Source organism: Lactuca virosa, chromosome 4 (genome assembly GCF_052849685.1).
Source record: "Lactuca virosa cultivar CGN04683 chromosome 4, Lactuca_virosa_CGN04683_v6, whole genome shotgun sequence".
In the NCBI taxonomy this organism is placed as follows: Eukaryota; Viridiplantae; Streptophyta; class Magnoliopsida; order Asterales; family Asteraceae; genus Lactuca; species Lactuca virosa.
This window is the reverse complement of record NC_136429.1, coordinates 158,265,690-158,285,726: the sequence shown is the minus strand read 5'-3', so window position 1 is coordinate 158,285,726 and position 20,037 is coordinate 158,265,690. Positions and strand designations below refer to the sequence as shown.

At 34.1% G+C, this 20,037-nt stretch overlaps 4 protein-coding genes and 1 long non-coding RNA gene across 5 annotated transcripts; 2 read left to right on the top strand and 3 right to left on the bottom strand.

Annotated features, from left to right (window-relative positions):
• Window positions 1-591: 591 nt before the first annotated feature.
• On the bottom strand, window positions 592-1,876 carry LOC145107616 (uncharacterized). Its single transcript, XR_013707907.1, has 2 exons — window positions 1,745-1,876; window positions 592-1,638 (listed from the first exon to the last, which is right to left on the bottom strand). It is a non-coding gene; the product is annotated as an uncharacterized LOC145107616 (long non-coding RNA).
• Window positions 1,132-2,320, top strand: LOC145107614 (Transducin/WD40 repeat-like superfamily protein). Its single transcript, XM_079044550.1, has 2 exons — window positions 1,132-1,453; window positions 1,519-2,320. Exons 1-2 carry the CDS (start codon window positions 1,132-1,134, stop codon window positions 2,226-2,228), a joined length of 1,032 nt encoding a protein of 343 aa, XP_078900676.1. The 3' UTR covers window positions 2,229-2,320.
• A 3,891-nt stretch (window positions 2,321-6,211) lies between these two features.
• On the bottom strand, window positions 6,212-6,691 carry LOC145105286 (uncharacterized). Its single transcript, XM_079042413.1, has 2 exons — window positions 6,574-6,691; window positions 6,212-6,465 (listed from the first exon to the last, which is right to left on the bottom strand). The coding sequence occupies exons 1-2, from the start codon at window positions 6,689-6,691 to the stop codon at window positions 6,212-6,214; spliced, it is 372 nt and encodes a 123-aa protein (XP_078898539.1).
• Window positions 6,692-10,943: 4,252 nt separating this feature from the next.
• On the bottom strand, window positions 10,944-12,518 carry LOC145105285 (uncharacterized). The gene is made up of 4 exons (XM_079042412.1): window positions 12,201-12,518; window positions 11,865-12,114; window positions 11,304-11,784; window positions 10,944-11,163 (listed from the first exon to the last, which is right to left on the bottom strand). The coding sequence occupies exons 1-4, from the start codon at window positions 12,516-12,518 to the stop codon at window positions 10,944-10,946; spliced, it is 1,269 nt and encodes a 422-aa protein (XP_078898538.1).
• Window positions 12,519-14,822: 2,304 nt separating this feature from the next.
• On the top strand, window positions 14,823-19,793 carry LOC145107613 (uncharacterized). Its single transcript, XM_079044549.1, has 12 exons — window positions 14,823-15,292; window positions 15,389-15,527; window positions 15,625-15,764; window positions 15,867-16,068; window positions 16,172-16,528; window positions 16,631-16,775; window positions 16,988-17,130; window positions 17,404-17,573; window positions 17,716-18,006; window positions 18,089-18,144; window positions 18,250-18,461; window positions 18,543-19,793. The coding sequence occupies exons 1-12, from the start codon at window positions 15,056-15,058 to the stop codon at window positions 19,709-19,711; spliced, it is 3,261 nt and encodes a 1,086-aa protein (XP_078900675.1). The 5' UTR covers window positions 14,823-15,055; the 3' UTR covers window positions 19,712-19,793.
• Window positions 19,794-20,037: the final 244 nt, after the last annotated feature.

Here is a 20,037-nt window from a genome sequence, read left to right as displayed (position 1 = left end):
ATCTCCACCACTACCTTGCTCCGCCATCTGCTAGCCCATCGTCCGCCACCTACAACTTCGAACTGGTAAGTTTTTTTCTGTTTTCTTTTTCTTTTCGTTAATCTGATACATCTTATTCTTCTGTTTTCTTTTTTTTTTTTTTTTTTCTAATAAGATGTATCATATGAAATTACATGTTGTGTTTTCTGAAATATAAAATTAGATGTTCTTTGTTTGGTTAAACATGAAATTAAATGCAAAAATTAGTTTTTTTATGCTATTACATTACTGAAATATGATATTAGATGAAATATGAAATTAGACTTTATTTTTTTTTTGTTGAAATATAAAGTTAGATGTATAAATTAGATTTTTGATTGTATTAGTTTGCTAAAATATGAAATTAGATGTGGAAATTTAAAGTTCGATGCATAAATCTGAAATTAAATGCTATTTGTTTGTAGAAATATGATGTTAGATGCAGAGATCAGATTTTTGATTATATTACTTTGCTGAAATATGAAATTAGATGCATAAATATGAATTCTTGAATTTTCATCGCTGAATTTTTTGAAGTGAATATGTTTAAATCAGAAATTTTTGAAGTAAATATATGCGGAATGATACATTTATTTCATTTTATTCGCAAGGGTAGAATTGTTATTTTCAACGGTCGGGTCAAATCAAACAATAAAAATATGGTTTAGTCAGAGCATGCAGTAGGTCCATTTAGCAACCATAAAAGCCCTTTTATTTCAACAAATAACATCCCTTCAAGCCCACTAAGCAATTTGTAGAAAGCCCATGTTTTCTGAAGCTCAATATTCTCGTTTTTCTGCCCAAAAGTTTGTTGCAACGAGCGCCGACATTTTTCTTTGACGCCGGCGACGCCAACTACATCCCTGTTAATTCAACGGTAGATTTCGAGCCTTCTGTAACTTCGAATCTTTCATATCGAGGTCGCAACTATGGCTCTCTTGTCGTTACAATTCTGAATTTTTTCATATAATCATATATCATCACGCCTACAATCTGTTCGATGAAATGCCCAAGCAAAACTGAATAAACTTCTGATTTCCTCCTTTCTTCTGCTTATTAAACGAATGTATTCCAACTTTCAACATCTGATTTCTTCTGGTATGAATTAGGTCAATGGACGTGGGACACTGCTACTTAGATGGAAACGCCGACGTCGTTGAGTTTTGCCCCCACGATTCGTTCCACCATGTCCTAGCTGCTTCAACTTACACATTACAAGAAGGTGATCATCCAACTAGATCAGGAAGCATTTCCCTTTTCAATGTCGATTTGGGAAAAGTCGATTTGCTTTACAGATTGAAGACAGCTGGTATCTTTGACATGAAATGGAACCCAGTGGGAGACAACGCAACAACAACAACAACACGTCCATTGCTTGCTCAAGCCGATGCTGATGGTTTCCTGAAGATTCATCACTTACAAAGCTCCATTAATGGTACGTTAAATTGATATAATCAAATGCTAGATGCTATATGTAATTGATGAATAATTGATATGTAGGGAATGATTTGAAAGAGGTAAGTAGCGAAAAACTTAGCTCCTGTATGTGTCTATGCTTGGATTGGAACCCTTCAGCCACATCGATCTCAGTAGGCCATTCAGATGGATCGATCTCACTAACTACATTTCAAGAAACCAAAACAATCACATTACAACAATGGAAAGCACATGATTATGAAGTTTGGGCTACAACTTTCGATCCAGACCAACCAAATTTGGTCTATACCGGTTCAGACGATTGCAAATTCAAGGGCTGGGATTTACGAAACAGTCCTTCCTCCACAACATTTCAAAATTCAAAATCCCATCAAATGGGTGTTTGTTGTATTTCAAAATCCCCCCATAATCCCTACACTCTATTCACTGGAAGCTATGATGAACAATTAAGAATATGGGATGTGAGGTCAATTACAAGGCCTGTGATGGAGGCATCGGTTGGTTTAGGAGGTGGAGTTTGGAGAATTAAAAATCATTCTGTTGTTCCTGGATTAATCCTTGCAGCTTGTATGCACAATGGGTTTGCTATAGTTAAAGTCAACGGGAGTCAAGAAGTCAAAGTAGTTGAAACGTATAATAAGCATGAATCACTTGCTTATGGAGCAGATTGGTATAGAGGGAGTATAGACAAAAAGGGTAAAACCGTCATTGCCACCTGTTCCTTTTATGACAAGCTCCTTCGCGTTTGGGTGCCAGAAACTGATATAATTTAATCCCTTTAATTTAATGTGTTGTTTGTATCTTATTTTCGAATGATTAAACATACATTTGTTTATTAGTTATGAGATTTTTGTATTCGTGATAATTGGTTTTATTTGTGGGATGTTGTTAAATGATTAAATTGAAAAGGAGAGATAGGGTGGATAAATTTTGGTGCATCATATTTGGTAAAGTCAAAAGTGGTTTCGATTTTTTGTGGTTATAAGTTAATGTTTTGGGATATTATTATATATAAGAGACTACACTAAAGACACTAATGGGCCCTACATATTTGGAAATACGTAGAAATTCATTCAAAAAGTCACTGTCATCTCTCACTAGGAATGGTCGTTTTTGGAAGCATTGAGAAATTCCATTCAATTGTCTCGTTACAGTATAAAGTTTATACCCTTTTGAGAAGTCTACATTAGGCTTGAAACAAATGATACGGTGTTACTTGTATAATTATACATGACTACAAATTCTGCAATATCATTTTACTTATTCTGACCCACATCATGAAAATTGTAAATCAATTCACACTAGGGGCAAATAAGGTAATATCTTAAAGAAAGAGAAGTAAGTACTCTTGAGTAAATGATGTAGGGTCCATCATATTATCTTTTGAATAATGAATATTGGCTGTTTGTTTGCTATGGTTTTGAGTAGGATGGATTGATCTTTGTGTTTTAGCCTCATAAACATTATCACTACTCTTGCTGTTATGCACGAGACTACCCCACCAATCAAAGGCAGATTCCATCGGGATGGCTGCCAAACACATATAGATAATAGTCCAATGTTTTTTCTGAAATCGAGTTTTGAGGTTGTAGACGTTTGAATATACTCTAATTCATTTTATGTGTTGTTAATGTAGCTAAATTTCTTAATGTTTACTGATCTAAGTCTGTAACCAGTAATAAACAGAATATGACTAAAATTTTGTTCATTTTACTTATAAATGAGGTGAAAGTTCTGCAACAAAAGAGTTACAACAAATAGGGTTTTCAGAAAAAACATTGATTCACCATTTTATCTGAAATATTCACCATTTTATCTGAAATATCAATGTTTTTTTTCTAGAAAAATAATTCATGTTTTTAAAATGTTTTCAAAAAACAAGGTTTTTTAAAATAAAACGTTTTCTAATAATTAGATACTTTGTTAACCATTAAGATGAAAATGGTTCGTTTTTTATTAAAATCAAAACCGAACCGAAAAATTCAACTTTAAAAATACAAAACCATAGGTTTTTTCTTCGTTTATTTTTATTTTCATGGGGTTTCTTCATAAAGAATGTTGATAAAATTTAACAAAACATGTACTTTTCTAAAAGAAATGCAAGATAAGACCAACATATGTTTATTATTTTAATTATTAATAGAAACCGTAAATTTATTAAAATTATTATATTTTTAACACATTTAATCAATTAAATAACAACAATAAAAAAAAAACCCATATCCCATAAGAATGGGATAAGGGGGATGTGAGATGACCGACAATCTAAGTTGTTTCCAAAATAGATCTCTGACAAACATATAAAGAAAAGCAGCAAACAAAACCTTTTAATCAATTAAATCGTAAACATTAAATGATATAAATTTTGGTAATTTGATTTGGTTCTTTTTTTAGAATATAAGAAACCAAACTGAACCGAAAATTTATTTTTTCTAAAGTCAAAAACTAAACCGTTGGTTTTTTGGTTTTGAATTTTCTATTTTTCGATATTTTATATGGTTTTGGTTTTTTGCACGCCCTTATTAACCACCAAAATTATCTTTCCTTAAATCACAATGTTGATATACCTTATGAAGTGGAATCACTGATGATTTGAAATTGAAAAAAAAATGTCAATTTTCATTTGAGGATAACTCTAAACACGTTTGAGAGGATCTATGTTCAAATTTTCCCCGTAGTGTATTAGCAAAAATAACAAGTATCCAATGATTTTGATACGAAAGTATGATGTAGTAGTTTTGTAAAGTTATTCATGATGTATGTTGAAGTTTAAGCATGATGATGGAAGTCTATTAACGTTGTATGTCGCTGCAAGAAACATTATAACACAAAAGCTTTATAGAAAAATAAGCATGAGGTATAGTGTTCATTATAGGATTATTTTTTTTGGGTTATAGTGTCAGTGTAACCACATACATTATTAATAGACTTCCGTTATCATGTTTAAACTTCAACACACGATGTGAATATCTTTACAAAACTACTATATCATACTGTCATATCAAAATTATTGGATGTTTATTGTTATCGTCGATATTTTATGGGATAAATACAAACATAGATCTCTCAAACATGCTTTTGATTATCCTTTAAATTAAAAGAGCATTTTCTATATAATTTCATACCATGGTGATTCCATTTCATGAGGCATGTCACTGCCTTGTGATTGAAGAAAATATGAAATCAGTGGTGGTTAACAGGGTGGATAAAAAATAGTTTTGAAACCAAAAAACCAAATTGTTAATAGGTGTGTGCAAAAGAACTGAACCATTTTTAAAAAATTAATAATATTTACGAAGAAACCCAAGAAAATTAAAAAAGACAAAAAAAGAAAAAAAAAACAAGAAACCATAAAAACCAATGGTTTGGTATTTTTGAAATCAAAAAGCGAAATTTTCGATTTAGTTTTGGTTTTAGTAAAAAGTTGAATTATTCTCACAACTAGTTGCTAACAAACTATGTTAAATGATCAAAAATTATGTTGTATATATTATGAAAAGAAACATTGTTCTTAAATTTTTTTAGAACAACTGAATATACTAAAACTAGCAAGAAGCTAGAAAGAAAAAAAAATATATTTACAAGGTAAAGACATTAAGGGTTTTTGGAGCCAATCACTCCAAAATGCCTTAACCTTTATGTTTCTATTGACAAACCATAAAAAAGAATAATCAACTATACTTTGGAACAAATTTTCGCGAGAAGAAAGTTTATCACCAAACACCATCTCGTTTCTAGACCTCCATAGCACCAAAAGAACCACTCCTAAAATAGATTCGAGAGCTAATTTTCGAACCGAATGCAACCTTAAATCATTAAACCAGTCGTAAACATCACACAACTTGCCTGAAGAAGGAGGGGTAACATCAACCCACTTAAACACTTTGGACCAAACAATGACTACTAGATCACAAGACCACATAACATGGTCTATATCTTCTGGAACAGCAAGCGTATAGGACACATAAGAGTGTTAAGATCCATACCTTTTAGATTAAGATTCCATCAAGTAGGGAGCCTGTTAAGTAAAATTCTCTAAACAAGAATATTAACCTTCTTAGGAAGGAATTTAGACTACCTAGTTTGCATATTCTTATGAGGAAGAGTCAAATTGTCAATGTGCAACCTAATTTCCTTAACAGAGAAAGAAACGAGTCGTCTAAACACCATCTCCAATGGTCTTGATCATTAGAAAAGCGCACACCTTGCAGCAACATTAAAAGATCTTCAAGTTGACGGCTACTAACCCCTCCATGTATAGATCGAGACCAACACCAATGTCATCCATCATTCCACTTATCTCACACCAAATAGTTTTGTTGAGTTTCCAAATGAAACAATCTAAAGAATCTAACATTAAGTGGTAAGTCACCTAGCCAAACATTACTCCAGAAGCGCGTAGAATTTCCATCTACCACCTTTTTTTGTAAGAAAGAATGAAGCACCAGACCCTTTTCGTGCATGAAATTTATGGATCCTACAATCCTAGACCACACGCCTTGCCCATGAACACGAGGAAAGAAAGATGTGTATCCACCTCCATATTCACCATACATGGCAGTAATGAGGTCCACCCACAATGTATTTTTTTCAGTAACCAGTCTCCATCTCCACTTCTGAATAAGCGCTAAATTTAAGGCGTCAAGACTACCAATGCCTAGACCACCTTTGTTTTAGAAGCAAGAATCGAGTTCCAGGCAATTCAAGTAATTTTTTTCGCTGTCAGAACCCCAAAAGAATTTAGATCGGATATACTCTATTTCTTTTTAAAAAGGTAATATATACCAAGAGACCCCAAGACAATAGAAACCAACACAGAGCGACCACCAATTGAAGGCATATTAGCTTTCCATTTAGAAAGCCTATTATTAAATTTCTCAATCATAGGATCCCAAATTTTGAGCCTCGACATATTATTTCCAATAGGGAGATCCAAGTAGGAAAAGGGAAGTTGATCTGCCTTGCATCCAATAATTCCATCAAAATTTTTGACTTCTTCAAAATCTACACCTACACCATACATATTAGCTTTATGCAGATTAAGCTTTAGGCTAGACACACAATAGAAACACTACAATACTTGAACAATCCCACGTATATTGGAGCGATCCTAATCACCCAAGAATAACATGCTAGCTGCATAACGTAAATGAGAAATTTGAAGAGAACCAATCATAGCACCCTGAAAGAACCCCGCAGCTAAAGCATCCTCGAATGCAATATGAAAAGCCTCCATAGCTACAATAAAGAGAAAAGGAGAAAGAGCATCTCCTTGACGTAACCCTCTTTGTAGGGCAGACTCCACAGAAGGACTCCCATTGACAAAGACATAAGTCTTAGCCGAACTTAAGCAACAACGAACCCACAACTGCCATTTGGAACCAAATCCTAAGAAAAGCATCACATGGTCGAGAAAGTCCCAAGATACCGAATCGAATGTCTTTCAAAGTCCACCTTGAAAATCATGAGCTTTTTTATCTTTTTTTTTTGTACTAATCCAATATTTCATTTACCATGAGTGAACCGTCCAAAATTTGCCTGCCCCTGACGAGAGCAGTTAGCTCACGGCTAACAACCGAGTCAATGACTCGAGAAAGTCTTATTGTTAAGACTTTAGCAATAATCTTATATTGAGCTCCGATAAGGCTAATAGATTGAAAGTCGGTCGCTATCACCGGACTATTAACTTTGAGGATTAAAGTGATAAAAGATGAATTGCATCCTATGTATTTTCCCCGTAATAAAAAACTCACTAACAAACGTCATAACATCAACTTTCAAAGTTTCCCAATATGTTTAAAAAAATATGAAAGTAAAACCATATGGATGTGACGATTTATCTGAGCCACAAGCCAATATAGAATCACAAACCTCTTGTTCGGTAACATTGTTCTTAAATAATTATGAATTTTAAAAAGGTTTCATGAACATAATGATTTTTTCAGAAAACTTTTAGAAATATAAATGATTCTTCTGAAAAAAAATCGTTTTTTAAATAAAAGTAGGGTGAGCATAGTGCAGTTCGGTGCGGTTTTTGGCCAAAACCGAACCGAAAACCGCAACTTCGGTTTTTTGAAATTTAGAAACCGCACCGTTCGATATTTATGCGGTTCGGTTTTTGCGGTTTTTTGCGGTTTTTTTTTTTGCGGTTTTTTGTTAGTTTTTTTTTTTGGTTTTCATTTTGCCTTTTTACTAAAACTCAAGTAACTCGGTGAGTTACTTTGACTCAGATGAGGAGTAGTAATCATTTTTTGGAGATTAACCGATACCACCACCTCTTAGTTTGAAATCAAATTACATAATCAGTCATCCAACATGTTTCTAATGTTTGAACATAATACAAATTTAATATAATATTTGTTTCACATGTACATGCAATAATATCAATTAATATATTCATAAAAATGATACTATCATCACTAGTACTCTTCATATTTAAATGTTAAAAAATATCATAAACATATTTGTTATTGTAAATACCACTGACTGTATGTTTAAAAATATACAATCATCCTCCGATAGATAAGATAGATATTTATATTTATAGAAATTTTAATTGTCATAAGTTCTTGGTTCTTACAAATATCAACATTAAATATATATATATATATATATATATATATATATATATATATATATATATATATATATATATATGCGGTGCGGTTCGGTTTTTTGCGGTTTTTGCGAGACTAGAAACCGCACCGCACTGAGTATTTTCGGTTTTTGCAAAACTAAAAACCGCACCATCGGTTTTCATTTCGGTTTCGGTTTATGCGGTTTTTTTGGTTTTTTTGGTTTGCGGTTCGGTTTTTGCTCACCCCTAAATAAAAGAGTTAAAATATAATAGCATTTTCTAAAATCCCCTAAAGTGCAAAATATTTTATAATTTTATCCGTTCATATTTTTGACTAATCATTAATGTAACAAACCATCATGCTTAACATTTTTTTTTTTTGTAAAATTTAACCATTTAATGTAACAAATATACCACTATTTATACTATTTTATGTAAAATCTATTTAGAATGAAACAATGTTAAATGGTTTAAAAGATATTTCGTATGAATTGATTAAATGATAAACGGATCTCGTATTTCGAAACAATTGAAAAAATTAGCTTTGTAAAATAAATGTATGTCTTGTCCTTGCTACTTTTTGCTGTCTCATCATGTTATATGTTTAGATTTGGTCTCCTCAACCAACATGTGTGGCGATTTTTTATTATTATTAAATTATGTTTAATTAAGTAATATTTTATATAATTTATTTGTTTTATATAAACTGAAATGACAATTAAATATTTTCATAAAGTAAAAAAAATGAAGAAACATATAAAGTACGTCGTAGTTCTTTATACGAAACTAGTTTACAATGCATAAGAACCACGGTTATAAAATTAATTAAACTTTCATATTAAAAAATCAAAATTATTAATCAATTATTTTAAACAAAATTATTACTTAAGAGATATTTTTTTAGTTATATAACATTATAATCGTTGATTTAAATAAATATGTGAAGTTATATCATCTTATAATTTGAATTTATTTTATTTTATTGTTTAATTTAATGTTATTAATTTAATATAAGTAAAGTGAAAAAAATTAAAATTTGAAATTTAAAATGGAGAATCAGCTATTAATTTAATGTAATTAGAATGAGAAATTTAAAAATTAAAATTGATAATTAATATGTTGACAAGTGGCATGATAGGTGACATATACTCCGTTAATGAAGAATTCTAATAGTATGACACTTGTCAATAGAAGAATAAACATATTCATTTATTATAATAGAGAGAAGAGAATAGATGTATAGGATAATATCTTTTGAGCATGTAATGATCGGCTTAAATCAGAAAAAAAAAACTTGTAATTTTATTATTATATAACAACCAAGATTGTTATAAATTAGAATTAGGTTTAAGGGTGCTTTTGAAAAAAAAAAAATAATGTAGGTTTAAGGGTGTTTTTGAAAATTAATAATTGGTAACGATGATATATATATATATATATATATATATATATATATATATATATATATATATATATATATATATATATATATATATATATCGGGGACCCAACTTTCCCCTCTTCCTGAAGCGTATAACACTCTTTCAGGGTGATACCTTCAGTAAAACCATATCCCTAACCTGGACCTCTAACTTAGATCGCTGTCTGTCGGCATAACTTTTTCTGTCGGCTCTGGACTGTCTCCAATCTCTGCATGATCTGCTAGATGAGCTCTGTCTTTGATGATTCAGTTCAACCAGAAATCAACACATTGCTTAGTTTTTTCTTCTATTTTTATATCGATCAAACTCTCTCTAATAGATCCAAACAAACATGCAACCTGTTGACTAAGATTTTACTTTCTTCTTTGTCATTTGTTACCACCCACCCTATAACTTCCATGAGATACAGAGGAAATAATGGTGATGATTTCATGAGGTGAATAAGTTGGGGTAAAAAGGAGGAAAATAGTTGAATAGTGTTGTTCTTGAGCTTGAACTGGTTTGAAAGATTAAATCGATAGTAAAAGTTAGAAAAAAAAACAAATAATAAATTTTACTACCTATCAACCTGTTATCAGGTCACATAAAGATATTTTAAAACAGAAAAATATGACTTCATTCCCTTAGGTGTTGTTTGTTTTTTCTAAGCAAAATTCATGAAGTCTGCGGACCACCTTTGCAACTCTTTGTAGCAGAAGAGGTGGACCAAACACATGCACCTTGTAATATGAAGTCTGTTTGTTTTTTAATATCTGCACGCTGCTGCAATAAACTGAAATTTAAATAAACTGATTTTACAAACTGAAAATAGTTATCAACAACGAAATTTTAATAATTCTAGTCTTAAACATTGAAAAAAATACTAAAAAGAACCTATAAAAAAACAAAAGAAAAAACATCGTAAATGGTCCATGGGGTTTCCCCATATCTGAATTTTAGTCCCCGTGGTTTAAAAACATCATAGATGGTCTCTGTGCTTTCAAACTTTTGACAATTGAAGGATTTGGATGGTAATAGGATTGGGGGGGGGGGGGTTGGTTTCTTTTGTAAGCATCAAACTAGTTCAGGGGGGTTTTGGATTGTGATGGAATGGGGATTTTTGGTTTCATTTAATTGTATGAAGGTTTATGTAACACATTAAGTCAATGGAAGTTTAATGTAATGTACTTTGTTATAAATTAGTAGTTTTGATGTGCATTTTCGTAAATACATTGTTATAACTGCATCTTGCAAATGTTAGGAATGGTATTTCAAATGTACATAGTTATACATGCATCTTTTTTAGAACGGTTTGGAGATGGTAATTCATAAGCAAACTGTTGATAAAACCATTACATACCAAAGTTTAAACATGAGACTTAGTTTAAAAATACTTAATGATGGAAGGTCTCAACCCATACAAACATTACAAATTTAAACAACCAAACCATAATTTAAGTTTCAAAAGCCCTAATTACCCAAACATCCAACTAACTACTTAACAAAATTTCCACCCCCTTTCCATTTCCATGTGTCTTCCCATTTGCTCCAACTTCACCAATACCTCCCTGCCCTTTACATGTTCTGGAATTGTGCCCCTTGTTATGACACTTTGAACACGTGACTGCAAGAAATTTCCTGCTCAATTTAGTGGTTTGGCTGTTGGGCTCATCAACACCTTTCATTATCTTCTCTTTTTGGCCTCCTAACCTACACATATGCATATATTATAGTTAAAACATAAACATACATGTTGGCATTCAAAGTATATATTTAGACTAGTTGACATATCAACCTCCGTCTGATGTTTTACTGGAGTTAAAGTGAATGGACAATCACTTTTTGGCTACATTGAACGACCATTAATTGGATCAATTTTGTTTAGATACATGGATCTCCATCTTGATAACTTATAACAAGGATGGACCCAATCCTCAACATCAGGGGCATCTTCTCCATTTTCAATTTTGTTCCATATAACAGAAACAACATGCCTACAAATCTCCCAGAACCTACAAGTACAACTTCTTTCATTTAAGTTGACCACATATTGATACTGCCATGTGCTTGCAACTTGGTACTTTCCTATCCCATTATACTTGGCTACATAATTTGCTGCTTCAGTCTTAATCTCCTCTAAAATTATAGTTGCAGTAGTACTTAGTTCCCCTTGACACTTATCTATTTCCTTTTGCACAACACACAATCTCTTCATAAGATACTCTTTAATATACTCTAAGCAGGTGATGATTGGTTTATCCCTACCTTCATCTATCTTAGCATTGAATACCTCACAAAGATTATTCAACAAACAATCAGTGTGTGCCCTACCTGTGTAAAGCATATTCAAAAAGAAAATTACACATTTTATATTAAAAAACTTAAAACTCAACAACTTGTTAGTGACATACCACTGAAGTGAGATTTAGACCATGTCTCTGTAGGAATCTTACACAACCAAGAATGAGCTTCATCATTAATTTTCTTCAAATCATCCATTGCATATTTAAAGTGATTTAATGTTGTTGCTCTACCATATTCCCAAACCTTGTCACTCAACTCTTTTCCTTTCCACCGTTTCTTTATATTCTCCTGAATATGCCTCAAACAAAACCTATGTTTTGCATTGGGGAATACCTTTGCAACTGCTGGTATTATCCCCTTAACAAATACAAATATACTTAGTTTCATTTATAAAAATAGAAAGTAAGCTACACTAACATGAGAAATAATGAGATGAAACATACCTTTTGTCTATTAGAAATGAAGGTAAAATTTGAATTTGCTCCCAATTCCAAGTCTTCTCCTAACAGTTCCATGAACCAGGTCCAAGAACTAGTTTTTTCTGCCTCTACCACTGCATATGCTACAGGGTATATTCCATTAATTGATTCTAGACCCACAACAGTTAGTACCTGCCTAGGATATGGGCCTTTCAAGAATGTACCATCCACTCCCAAGAAATCCTTTAACCCAGATTTGAATCCCAACTTCAATGCACCTAGACATATATATCCTTCTAAAAGTTCTTGTAGTAGTCGACAAGCATGCTTCAGGATACACATCTATCCTAACAGTTGTACCAGGATTAGTGTTTTGCAGTTCAAAAGCATAATTCCTCAGATACCCATATTGTAGTTGGTAGTCCCTACTGATGACACGTTCAACCATTTGCTTTGCCCTAGCAAACTTTTGAGTTGACATACCAAGCTCCAGCTTCTTACACAACTCCTCGTATAAAGCTTTGATTGGAATTCTAGGGTTACTCTGAATTTATGGAACAATTATGTTTGCTAAATATTTGGAAGTACAAGCTTTAACTGATCACGTCTGCAAACATTTATGGTCATCTTGTACTGTTTTCACCAACTAATCCTGATTTTCATTTGGCCTCGAGATTTGGATTTCCCAAGGACATTTTCCTTTTTTACTAATGACATTTTTACCCTTGCACTTTACCTTACTTCTAGTTGATGGGCCACCACGTTCAACTGTTTCAATAGATTGGCCCACAACACCTCCACATTTCACCCTTATCCTGATTTAATCATTTTTTGCTAAGTATAGGGACCTCCTTGTTTTTACATCATGTGAATGCATGTAATCTACAACTTCCTTCTTTGTTTTGAAACTATGACCCACCCTATACGGTTTTAAATGGATCTCCCCATGTGAGCATGTAGTTGACCTACTCATATCCTTAAGCATTCTTTTCCTTTCATCTTCATGAAATCCTGCAAACTGATAATCATCACTTTGAATAACTTCCAACTCTTCATGAACTATGTCATTCCCTATAGTTTTGGTTTGCTTGTTTAAAATTCCATGTTCATCTACACCCTTGGAATGGCCATGACTTTCATCCAGATCTATTACATGTGACTGGTCAACAACATAGTTGACAGGGTGGTTTAAATCAAGCTTTCTATGTAACAATCGGTTTCAGATTTGCCTTGTTGCTTGGGGCTGCGGCCCAATCATCAATTGTCATGGAGTTTAGGGCTTCGGGAAAGGAAGGATTTAGCCCATTTCGGATCTAGTTGCCATGGTTTAAGTGATTCATGAATTTGATTGTGTCTTTGGAAGCCAAGGGTATGACTGTAAATTGATATCTCGATCTTTTATGGGTTTTGGGTTTTATTAGGAACGTTTTAAGGCTTGGGGGTTTTGTTAGGAGCGTAGGGCTTCTTGCCACCTTTTTGTGGACATAAGGTTCGTTGGAAACAAACCTAGGATGAGTGAGTTATGGCATTTCGAAGTTATTGACAGAATTGATCATTGGATGGAAAAGCTTGCAAATTAGTCCCACGCATGAAAGGATGCATGTGCATGTTTAGCTGGGTACGCCTAACGTAGAGTTGGGAAAAGTGGACGCGGGTTTTTGGAGACGTACGCCCAGCGTATAGGAAGTACGCCGAGCGTATGCTCAGGATCCCCAAACCCTAATTGTTAGGGTTGCACCATATATAAAGGCCTTATGTCCGCCCCAACCTTCATCCTTTCAGCCTCCACTGTCCCTAAAGAGTAGAAATCGAACCCTAAGCCTCTTGTATGCCTTGTGAACTATTTTGGTGCACATTTGGGGTGGTCTTGGTGGTTTAGAAGAAGAAGAAGGAGTTAGAAAAAAGGAGCAAGAACGTGAAAAGAGCTTGTAGATCCAGAAGTTTGGCATCTTTTCTGTCTCATTTGAGGTATCAAGCTTCAAATTTGACCATTGCATGCTTAGTTGTAGTTTTAGGGTGTTATTTGTGGCATTTTGGCCCCATAGATGAGACTTCTTGTGTTCTGGTAGTTCCAGCCCATAAAAGCTGTCTTTTTGAGCCCTTGGAAGCATTTAGAACCATAAAAATCGGGCCTTGATGGTTAAGCCACAACCATGCAAGTGTTAGATGGTCACAAAGTGTGATTAAGGATTTAAATTATGTCTTAACCCCCATCTATGCATGCAAAGACATAAAGTTTGTAACTTTATGGTTTAAGACGTCTTAAATGTTTTTGTTTATGATATATAATACTTGATGCAAAATATATGAATGAATTGTATTTTAAATGTTTTTTCATTGTTATAAGTTTCATCAAACAATATATATAACACAAACAAAAATATTTAAGGTCAAAGTTAAAGAAAAAAAATTTCAAAAATCAAAAATAAACAATTAATTTGGAACCGACAAACTTATATGTTTTATAAAAAATTAAAATATGATTATATAATGTATATATATATATATATATATATATATATATATATATATATATATATATATTATTTATTTTGTTGATGAAAACTGTAATTGGTTGCTGAAGACAAGGGTCCTCCTTCCAGGAGGTGTCGTTAATGGCCGAATCATAAGTCCTGTATCCCTGTTTAAACATTTACTACTCTTTGGAATCTTTCTCTTTCTCTTTCTCTTTCTCTTTCTTATCTTCACAAAGTCACACTTGGCCATGGGTATGGAGTGTCAGTTTCCTTTCACGTGCTCTCTCCTCCACGAAATCTTCGATTTCCCTCTCCTCTCCATTATTATTTCTTCTCTAATCACTCTCACCCACACTCCACATAGACAGCCATGCATATGCATCTCCTTCTTTCCAACCACTCATGACCTCAAACCACTCTCCAATGGCTGCTCTACTCAAATCCACCAGATATTCATGCGCTATTTGCATAATCATTCTCGGATTGCTGTGTATGAAAGGTGATTGCGATGGTTCACAGCTTTTTATCAAGTTACTGAACACGCCTGAACCAATCTCCAATCTTAACTCGCCTACATTTGCTTTCCAAGTTGGTAATGCCGACTCTTCTTCTTGCTCCAATTGTACCTCTAGCTGCAAGGTTTGTACATTATATCCTCTCTGCTCGACTTCTATTTTCTATTTCTGTTATTGAAAACGACTGAACCATTTTTTTCCTGTTGCAATTTGCATGCAGCTCGATGATCTTCCGGCATCGAATTGTTCAACGGGAGAAGTTTCTTACACTAAATTACAAGACGGAAACCATACATTCGAGGTGTGCAGCAACAACGGATCTAATCAGCTTCGTTGTGCTTCCTATAACTGGACAGTCGGTTAGTTAACTTAACTCTCCTTTATCCTTTTAATCCTCAGTCAAAATTAGGTTAATTTAGTAGCTATAATCTTATCGTCTTTCGGTTTTCCCTGTAGATACTGTTCCCCCAACGGCATCTGTTGCAGCAGCATCATCATTCACAAACGCTTGGAACGCTACCGTGTATATATCCTTCTCCGAACCCTGCGGCGGCGTTGGTGGTGGTTTTAGATGTTTGTCCGCCAATGAGTGCAGCGTAAGTAGGTGCTTAATTGCTTCATTAATCGTTAGATATACAACTCTGTATCTATAGGTTTACAAATTCAAATCTAACCAATCAAATTCTCTTCGATTTCAGCTTCTAGTTTATGGTGCTGGGCAAGTCATTCCAAAGACGCTAAAAACCATCAAGCCAAATCTCAAATATTCCATTTTAGTAAATTTGTCTCCAATCGTTGAATATGGAAGAGTCGTGTTAGTAACAGATAAAGGTTTCTGTACTGATGCAGCTGGAAATCAATTTACACGCACAGCTAATTCCAGTTTCTTTCTTCATTTTGGTGAGGCTTTTACCTTTTTACCCTTGAGGTCAAACAAAGTCAAACGCTAATCACTATACTCTATACTGACAATTAATTTGTTGACTGGAGTTTATATTTACAGATAGAAGAAGTGTATATGTTGACATGAGGACTCATATACCCGAGCAACTACTTCAGCTCGATAACAGTGTTAGATCTGTTCAAGCAACTAACAAACAAAAAAACTTGAAGTTATATCTATATTTCACTGAGCCTATAGTCAACACATCGACACAAGTATTGAAATCTCTTCAAATTAGTGAAGGATCTCTTGTTTCAGCCACTGGGAATAATGACAGCCTTGGAAACAGAAGATTTGGGTTTCAACTTGTAAATATTTCCGATATTGCCATTGTCACTGCAAGACTGGATTTGGGATTAGTTTTCAGCAGACAAGGCACCCCGGTTTCTCCCATCGCACCGGTTACTTTTCTTTTTGGTAAGTTGAGAGTTTGAATTCAAAAGATAATTAGATTTGACTTTAAAAGTCAAAGGGTAGATTTGAGATTTCAATTTTGTTTTACTAACTAATGTCTTACAGATTCTCAAAGGCCTCATGTGAGGTTAAGTACCACGAGTCATATGAGGACACGACAAGAGCATATTCCGGTGACCATAAAGTTTATGAAACCGGTTTTCAGTTTTAATTCGTCTCACTTATCTATTTCTGGAGGAGTGATGCAAGGGTCAGTTTATGTTTTTTTTTTTTTTTTTTGAATAAATCATGTTTGAGAAAACGATTTAACTTTCAGTGAATCAGTGAAACGGTAGGAAAAAATAAATGAAGGTAAATTTGTAAAAAAAAGAAAAATAAGACTTAACGGGATTTTTTTTTCTACACCATGATTTGCAACTGTCTTGAAATGTAATTCTAATCATTCGACATGATTTTGTGTAGATTTCGAGAAATAAGTAAGAGTGTTTACTCACTCGAGATTCAACCAGTTGAAGACATGGTGTTGGTGCAAGTTCCTGAAAATGTAACTACAGATGTAGCCGGAAACAAAAATCTAGCATCGAATACATTACAATTATTACACTGTATGAATTCTTTTCTTCATGTTTTTCTAAATTTCGAATATGTACAACTTGCCCCCAAACTTTGCAGAAATGGTCATGGGTTTGAGTCTTAGCATTTGCAGTGTCACAATTTAATTCCAATGTGAATTGGGACCTTGTGGACACAAACCGATTTATATCTCACGATATCCATGACATCTAATGCTTTGAGGCAGAGCAGTGACACGTGTGTCAGCTCAGGGGTTGTTGGAAGAATAATTGTTACTTATTACTCAATACGTAAACCTTTTACAGATTCTATACCCTGTGCATCCTTGGCGCTTTCTTGCACGGCAACAGCTGCTTTTGTGTTGACTGCCGTGGTTGCAACCGTTCTCACCATTTCCACCGCTTCCCTCCAAAATTACGGAGCATTTGCAACTCCGTCTCCTTTATTAACTTCAAGTCCCGCAAGAATTCTTTTTGTAAGATACTTTCTTACTGTGTACCTAAATTACATCTCACATGGTGTTTTTGGACCGGTTCAGGGGTTGCTAGAAGAATAACTGTTTTTGCAGAAAATAAACAACTCTAATTGTTTTTTTTTTTTATGTTTCATGAAAACAGCGAATTGTGTGCCACATTCAAGTCTTTGCGTTATCTGGATGGCTAGCTGTTCCTTTGCCAATCGAGTATAGTGAATTTGTGAAGGGTCTAAGATGGAGTATACCCTACTTCAAACTCCCATGGGAAACTGAATACGTTCAGCCAGTTTGGCCTACAAATCCACATTCATATAATCCTACAACCTACAATTCTGCATCTCAAAGTATGCAACTTAAAGCCACGACTGGAGAAAAACCCGACTCAGTATACGGATTGCCACTCACCGCAATGGAGTATAAGTCATTTTTTGAGGTCAGTAGACTGCAATTTTATAAAATAACTACTGCCAGTGTTCTTTTTTTACTAGTTTTCTGACAATTGTTTCTTTAATTAGAGCCAAAATGCGATACCTGAGGCCGAATACATTATGGATCCCAATGATTCCAATGGGTAAGTTGTTCCATTCTATATCTTTTCTCCAAAACTTTTTTTATATTTTTTTGCAAGTATACAATTTTTAGAATTATTTTAATAAAACTAAGTTCTGTCATGCAGGTGGAAGGATTTCAATCGGAGCATGTTTTGGCTAGCGATCATCAGTGGAGGCTTGATTATTCTGCATATACTGATCCTTCTTTTACTAAAACTTAAAAAGAAGAAAGAAAAAGAAAACAATTACATCTCAATCGTATTCCCAAGATTTGAAATGTTTCTAGTCATTCTTGCAGTCCCTTGTGTTTCTGCAGCTTCAGCAGCTCTACTCAAAGGTATATTATTATATATATAAAGCTTTGACTTTTAAAAGTCAAACCTATTATTTTTCAAATTTTAAATTCCTTTTTTTTCAGGTGGATCAGCTTCAGGGATTTCAGTGGGCGTTCTTCTATTAGGATCCGTGTTTTTCCTAATACTCGCATTGTTTCTGTTCCTTTCTGTGGGAATATCATTCGGGAAGTTACTTCAATACAAAGAAGTTCATCAAGAAGATCAAGATATCCACTGGTATCAATCACTAGTGAAGGTAACTTTGGGTCCTGGAAAAAGAGGCCAATGGACATGGATCAACGCATCAAATTCCAAATGGCTATCAATTTTAGGCCCTCTTTTCGAAGATCTAAGAGGTCCACCCAAATACATGCTCTCTCAAATCACCGGAGGAGTGGATTATCGCACAACCGGAGGCAGTATCATCGCATCAGACGATGAAAACGAAGACGCAGAAGCACCGTTTGTCCAAAAGGTATTTGGAATTCTAAGAATCTATTACATTTTCCTCGAATCGATTAAACGAGTTACTTTAGGAATCCTTGTGGGTACCTTTTCGAGAGGAGGATACTCTGAAACACCGACGAAAACGTTGATATGTGTCACTTCGTTTCAATTGTTCTTCATGGTCCTCAAGAAGCCGTTCATTAAGAAGAAGGTTCAATTGGTGGAGATAATTTCCGTTTCGAGTCAACTTGCGATTTTTGCGATCTGTTTGGTTCTTTTGAGGAACGATTTTTCTATACACGAACAGATGAAGATCGGGATCGCCATGCTTTGCTTGTTCTTGTTCGCTTTCGTGGCGCAGATTCTGAACGAATGGAACGCTTTGATCTGTCAGTTAAAACAGCTTGATCCCGATAACAAATCTCTCTATCTAGGTTTGAAAATAGCATCGTGGGGGATTCTTCTGCTTTTTGTACCGATTAAGTTTATGAAAAACATCGAGAGCCGATTCCCGTTGAAATCGCAGACGGCGGTGGCGGCGGTGTCGGTTGCGAGGTTTAGAAGCTCCTCCGGTACACCGGATCGGCCATGGATGAAGCAACTGAGAGATTTGGCGAAGTCTAGCTTTAGTAGAGAAGGGAGCAGTGGAACACCGCAGACGGATCCTTCGTGTAGTCGACCAAAGTGGAGTGGGTTTTGGAGTGGGAAGAGAAGTGGGAGTTCGTCACAGGCTACATCCATGGATTCGAAATCGAAACCAAAAGGGATGTATAAAGATTTTGAAGCCCTTTTTGGTTCCAAGTGAGTGATTTTATGCATCGTTCATAAGCTTAGTCTGTAAATACGATTTAATGATGAAAGAGAATTTGATGAGCATGTTGAAAATATTTGAATTTCTTACCAGCATCAATTCTAAACTTTATACATAGAGAAATAAAAAATAAATATCTATTTATTTTTTCTATTTAAAATTATACTCCCTCCGTCCCAATATTATTGTCCACAGACAAAAAACACACGTATCAAGAAAAGCATTAATTACCACTAACTTTATTTTATAAAATGACAGTTTTGTCCTTACTTTGCATTTAATGTTCCATTAAATGCTTAGTTGGTTAAGTAATAAAGAGG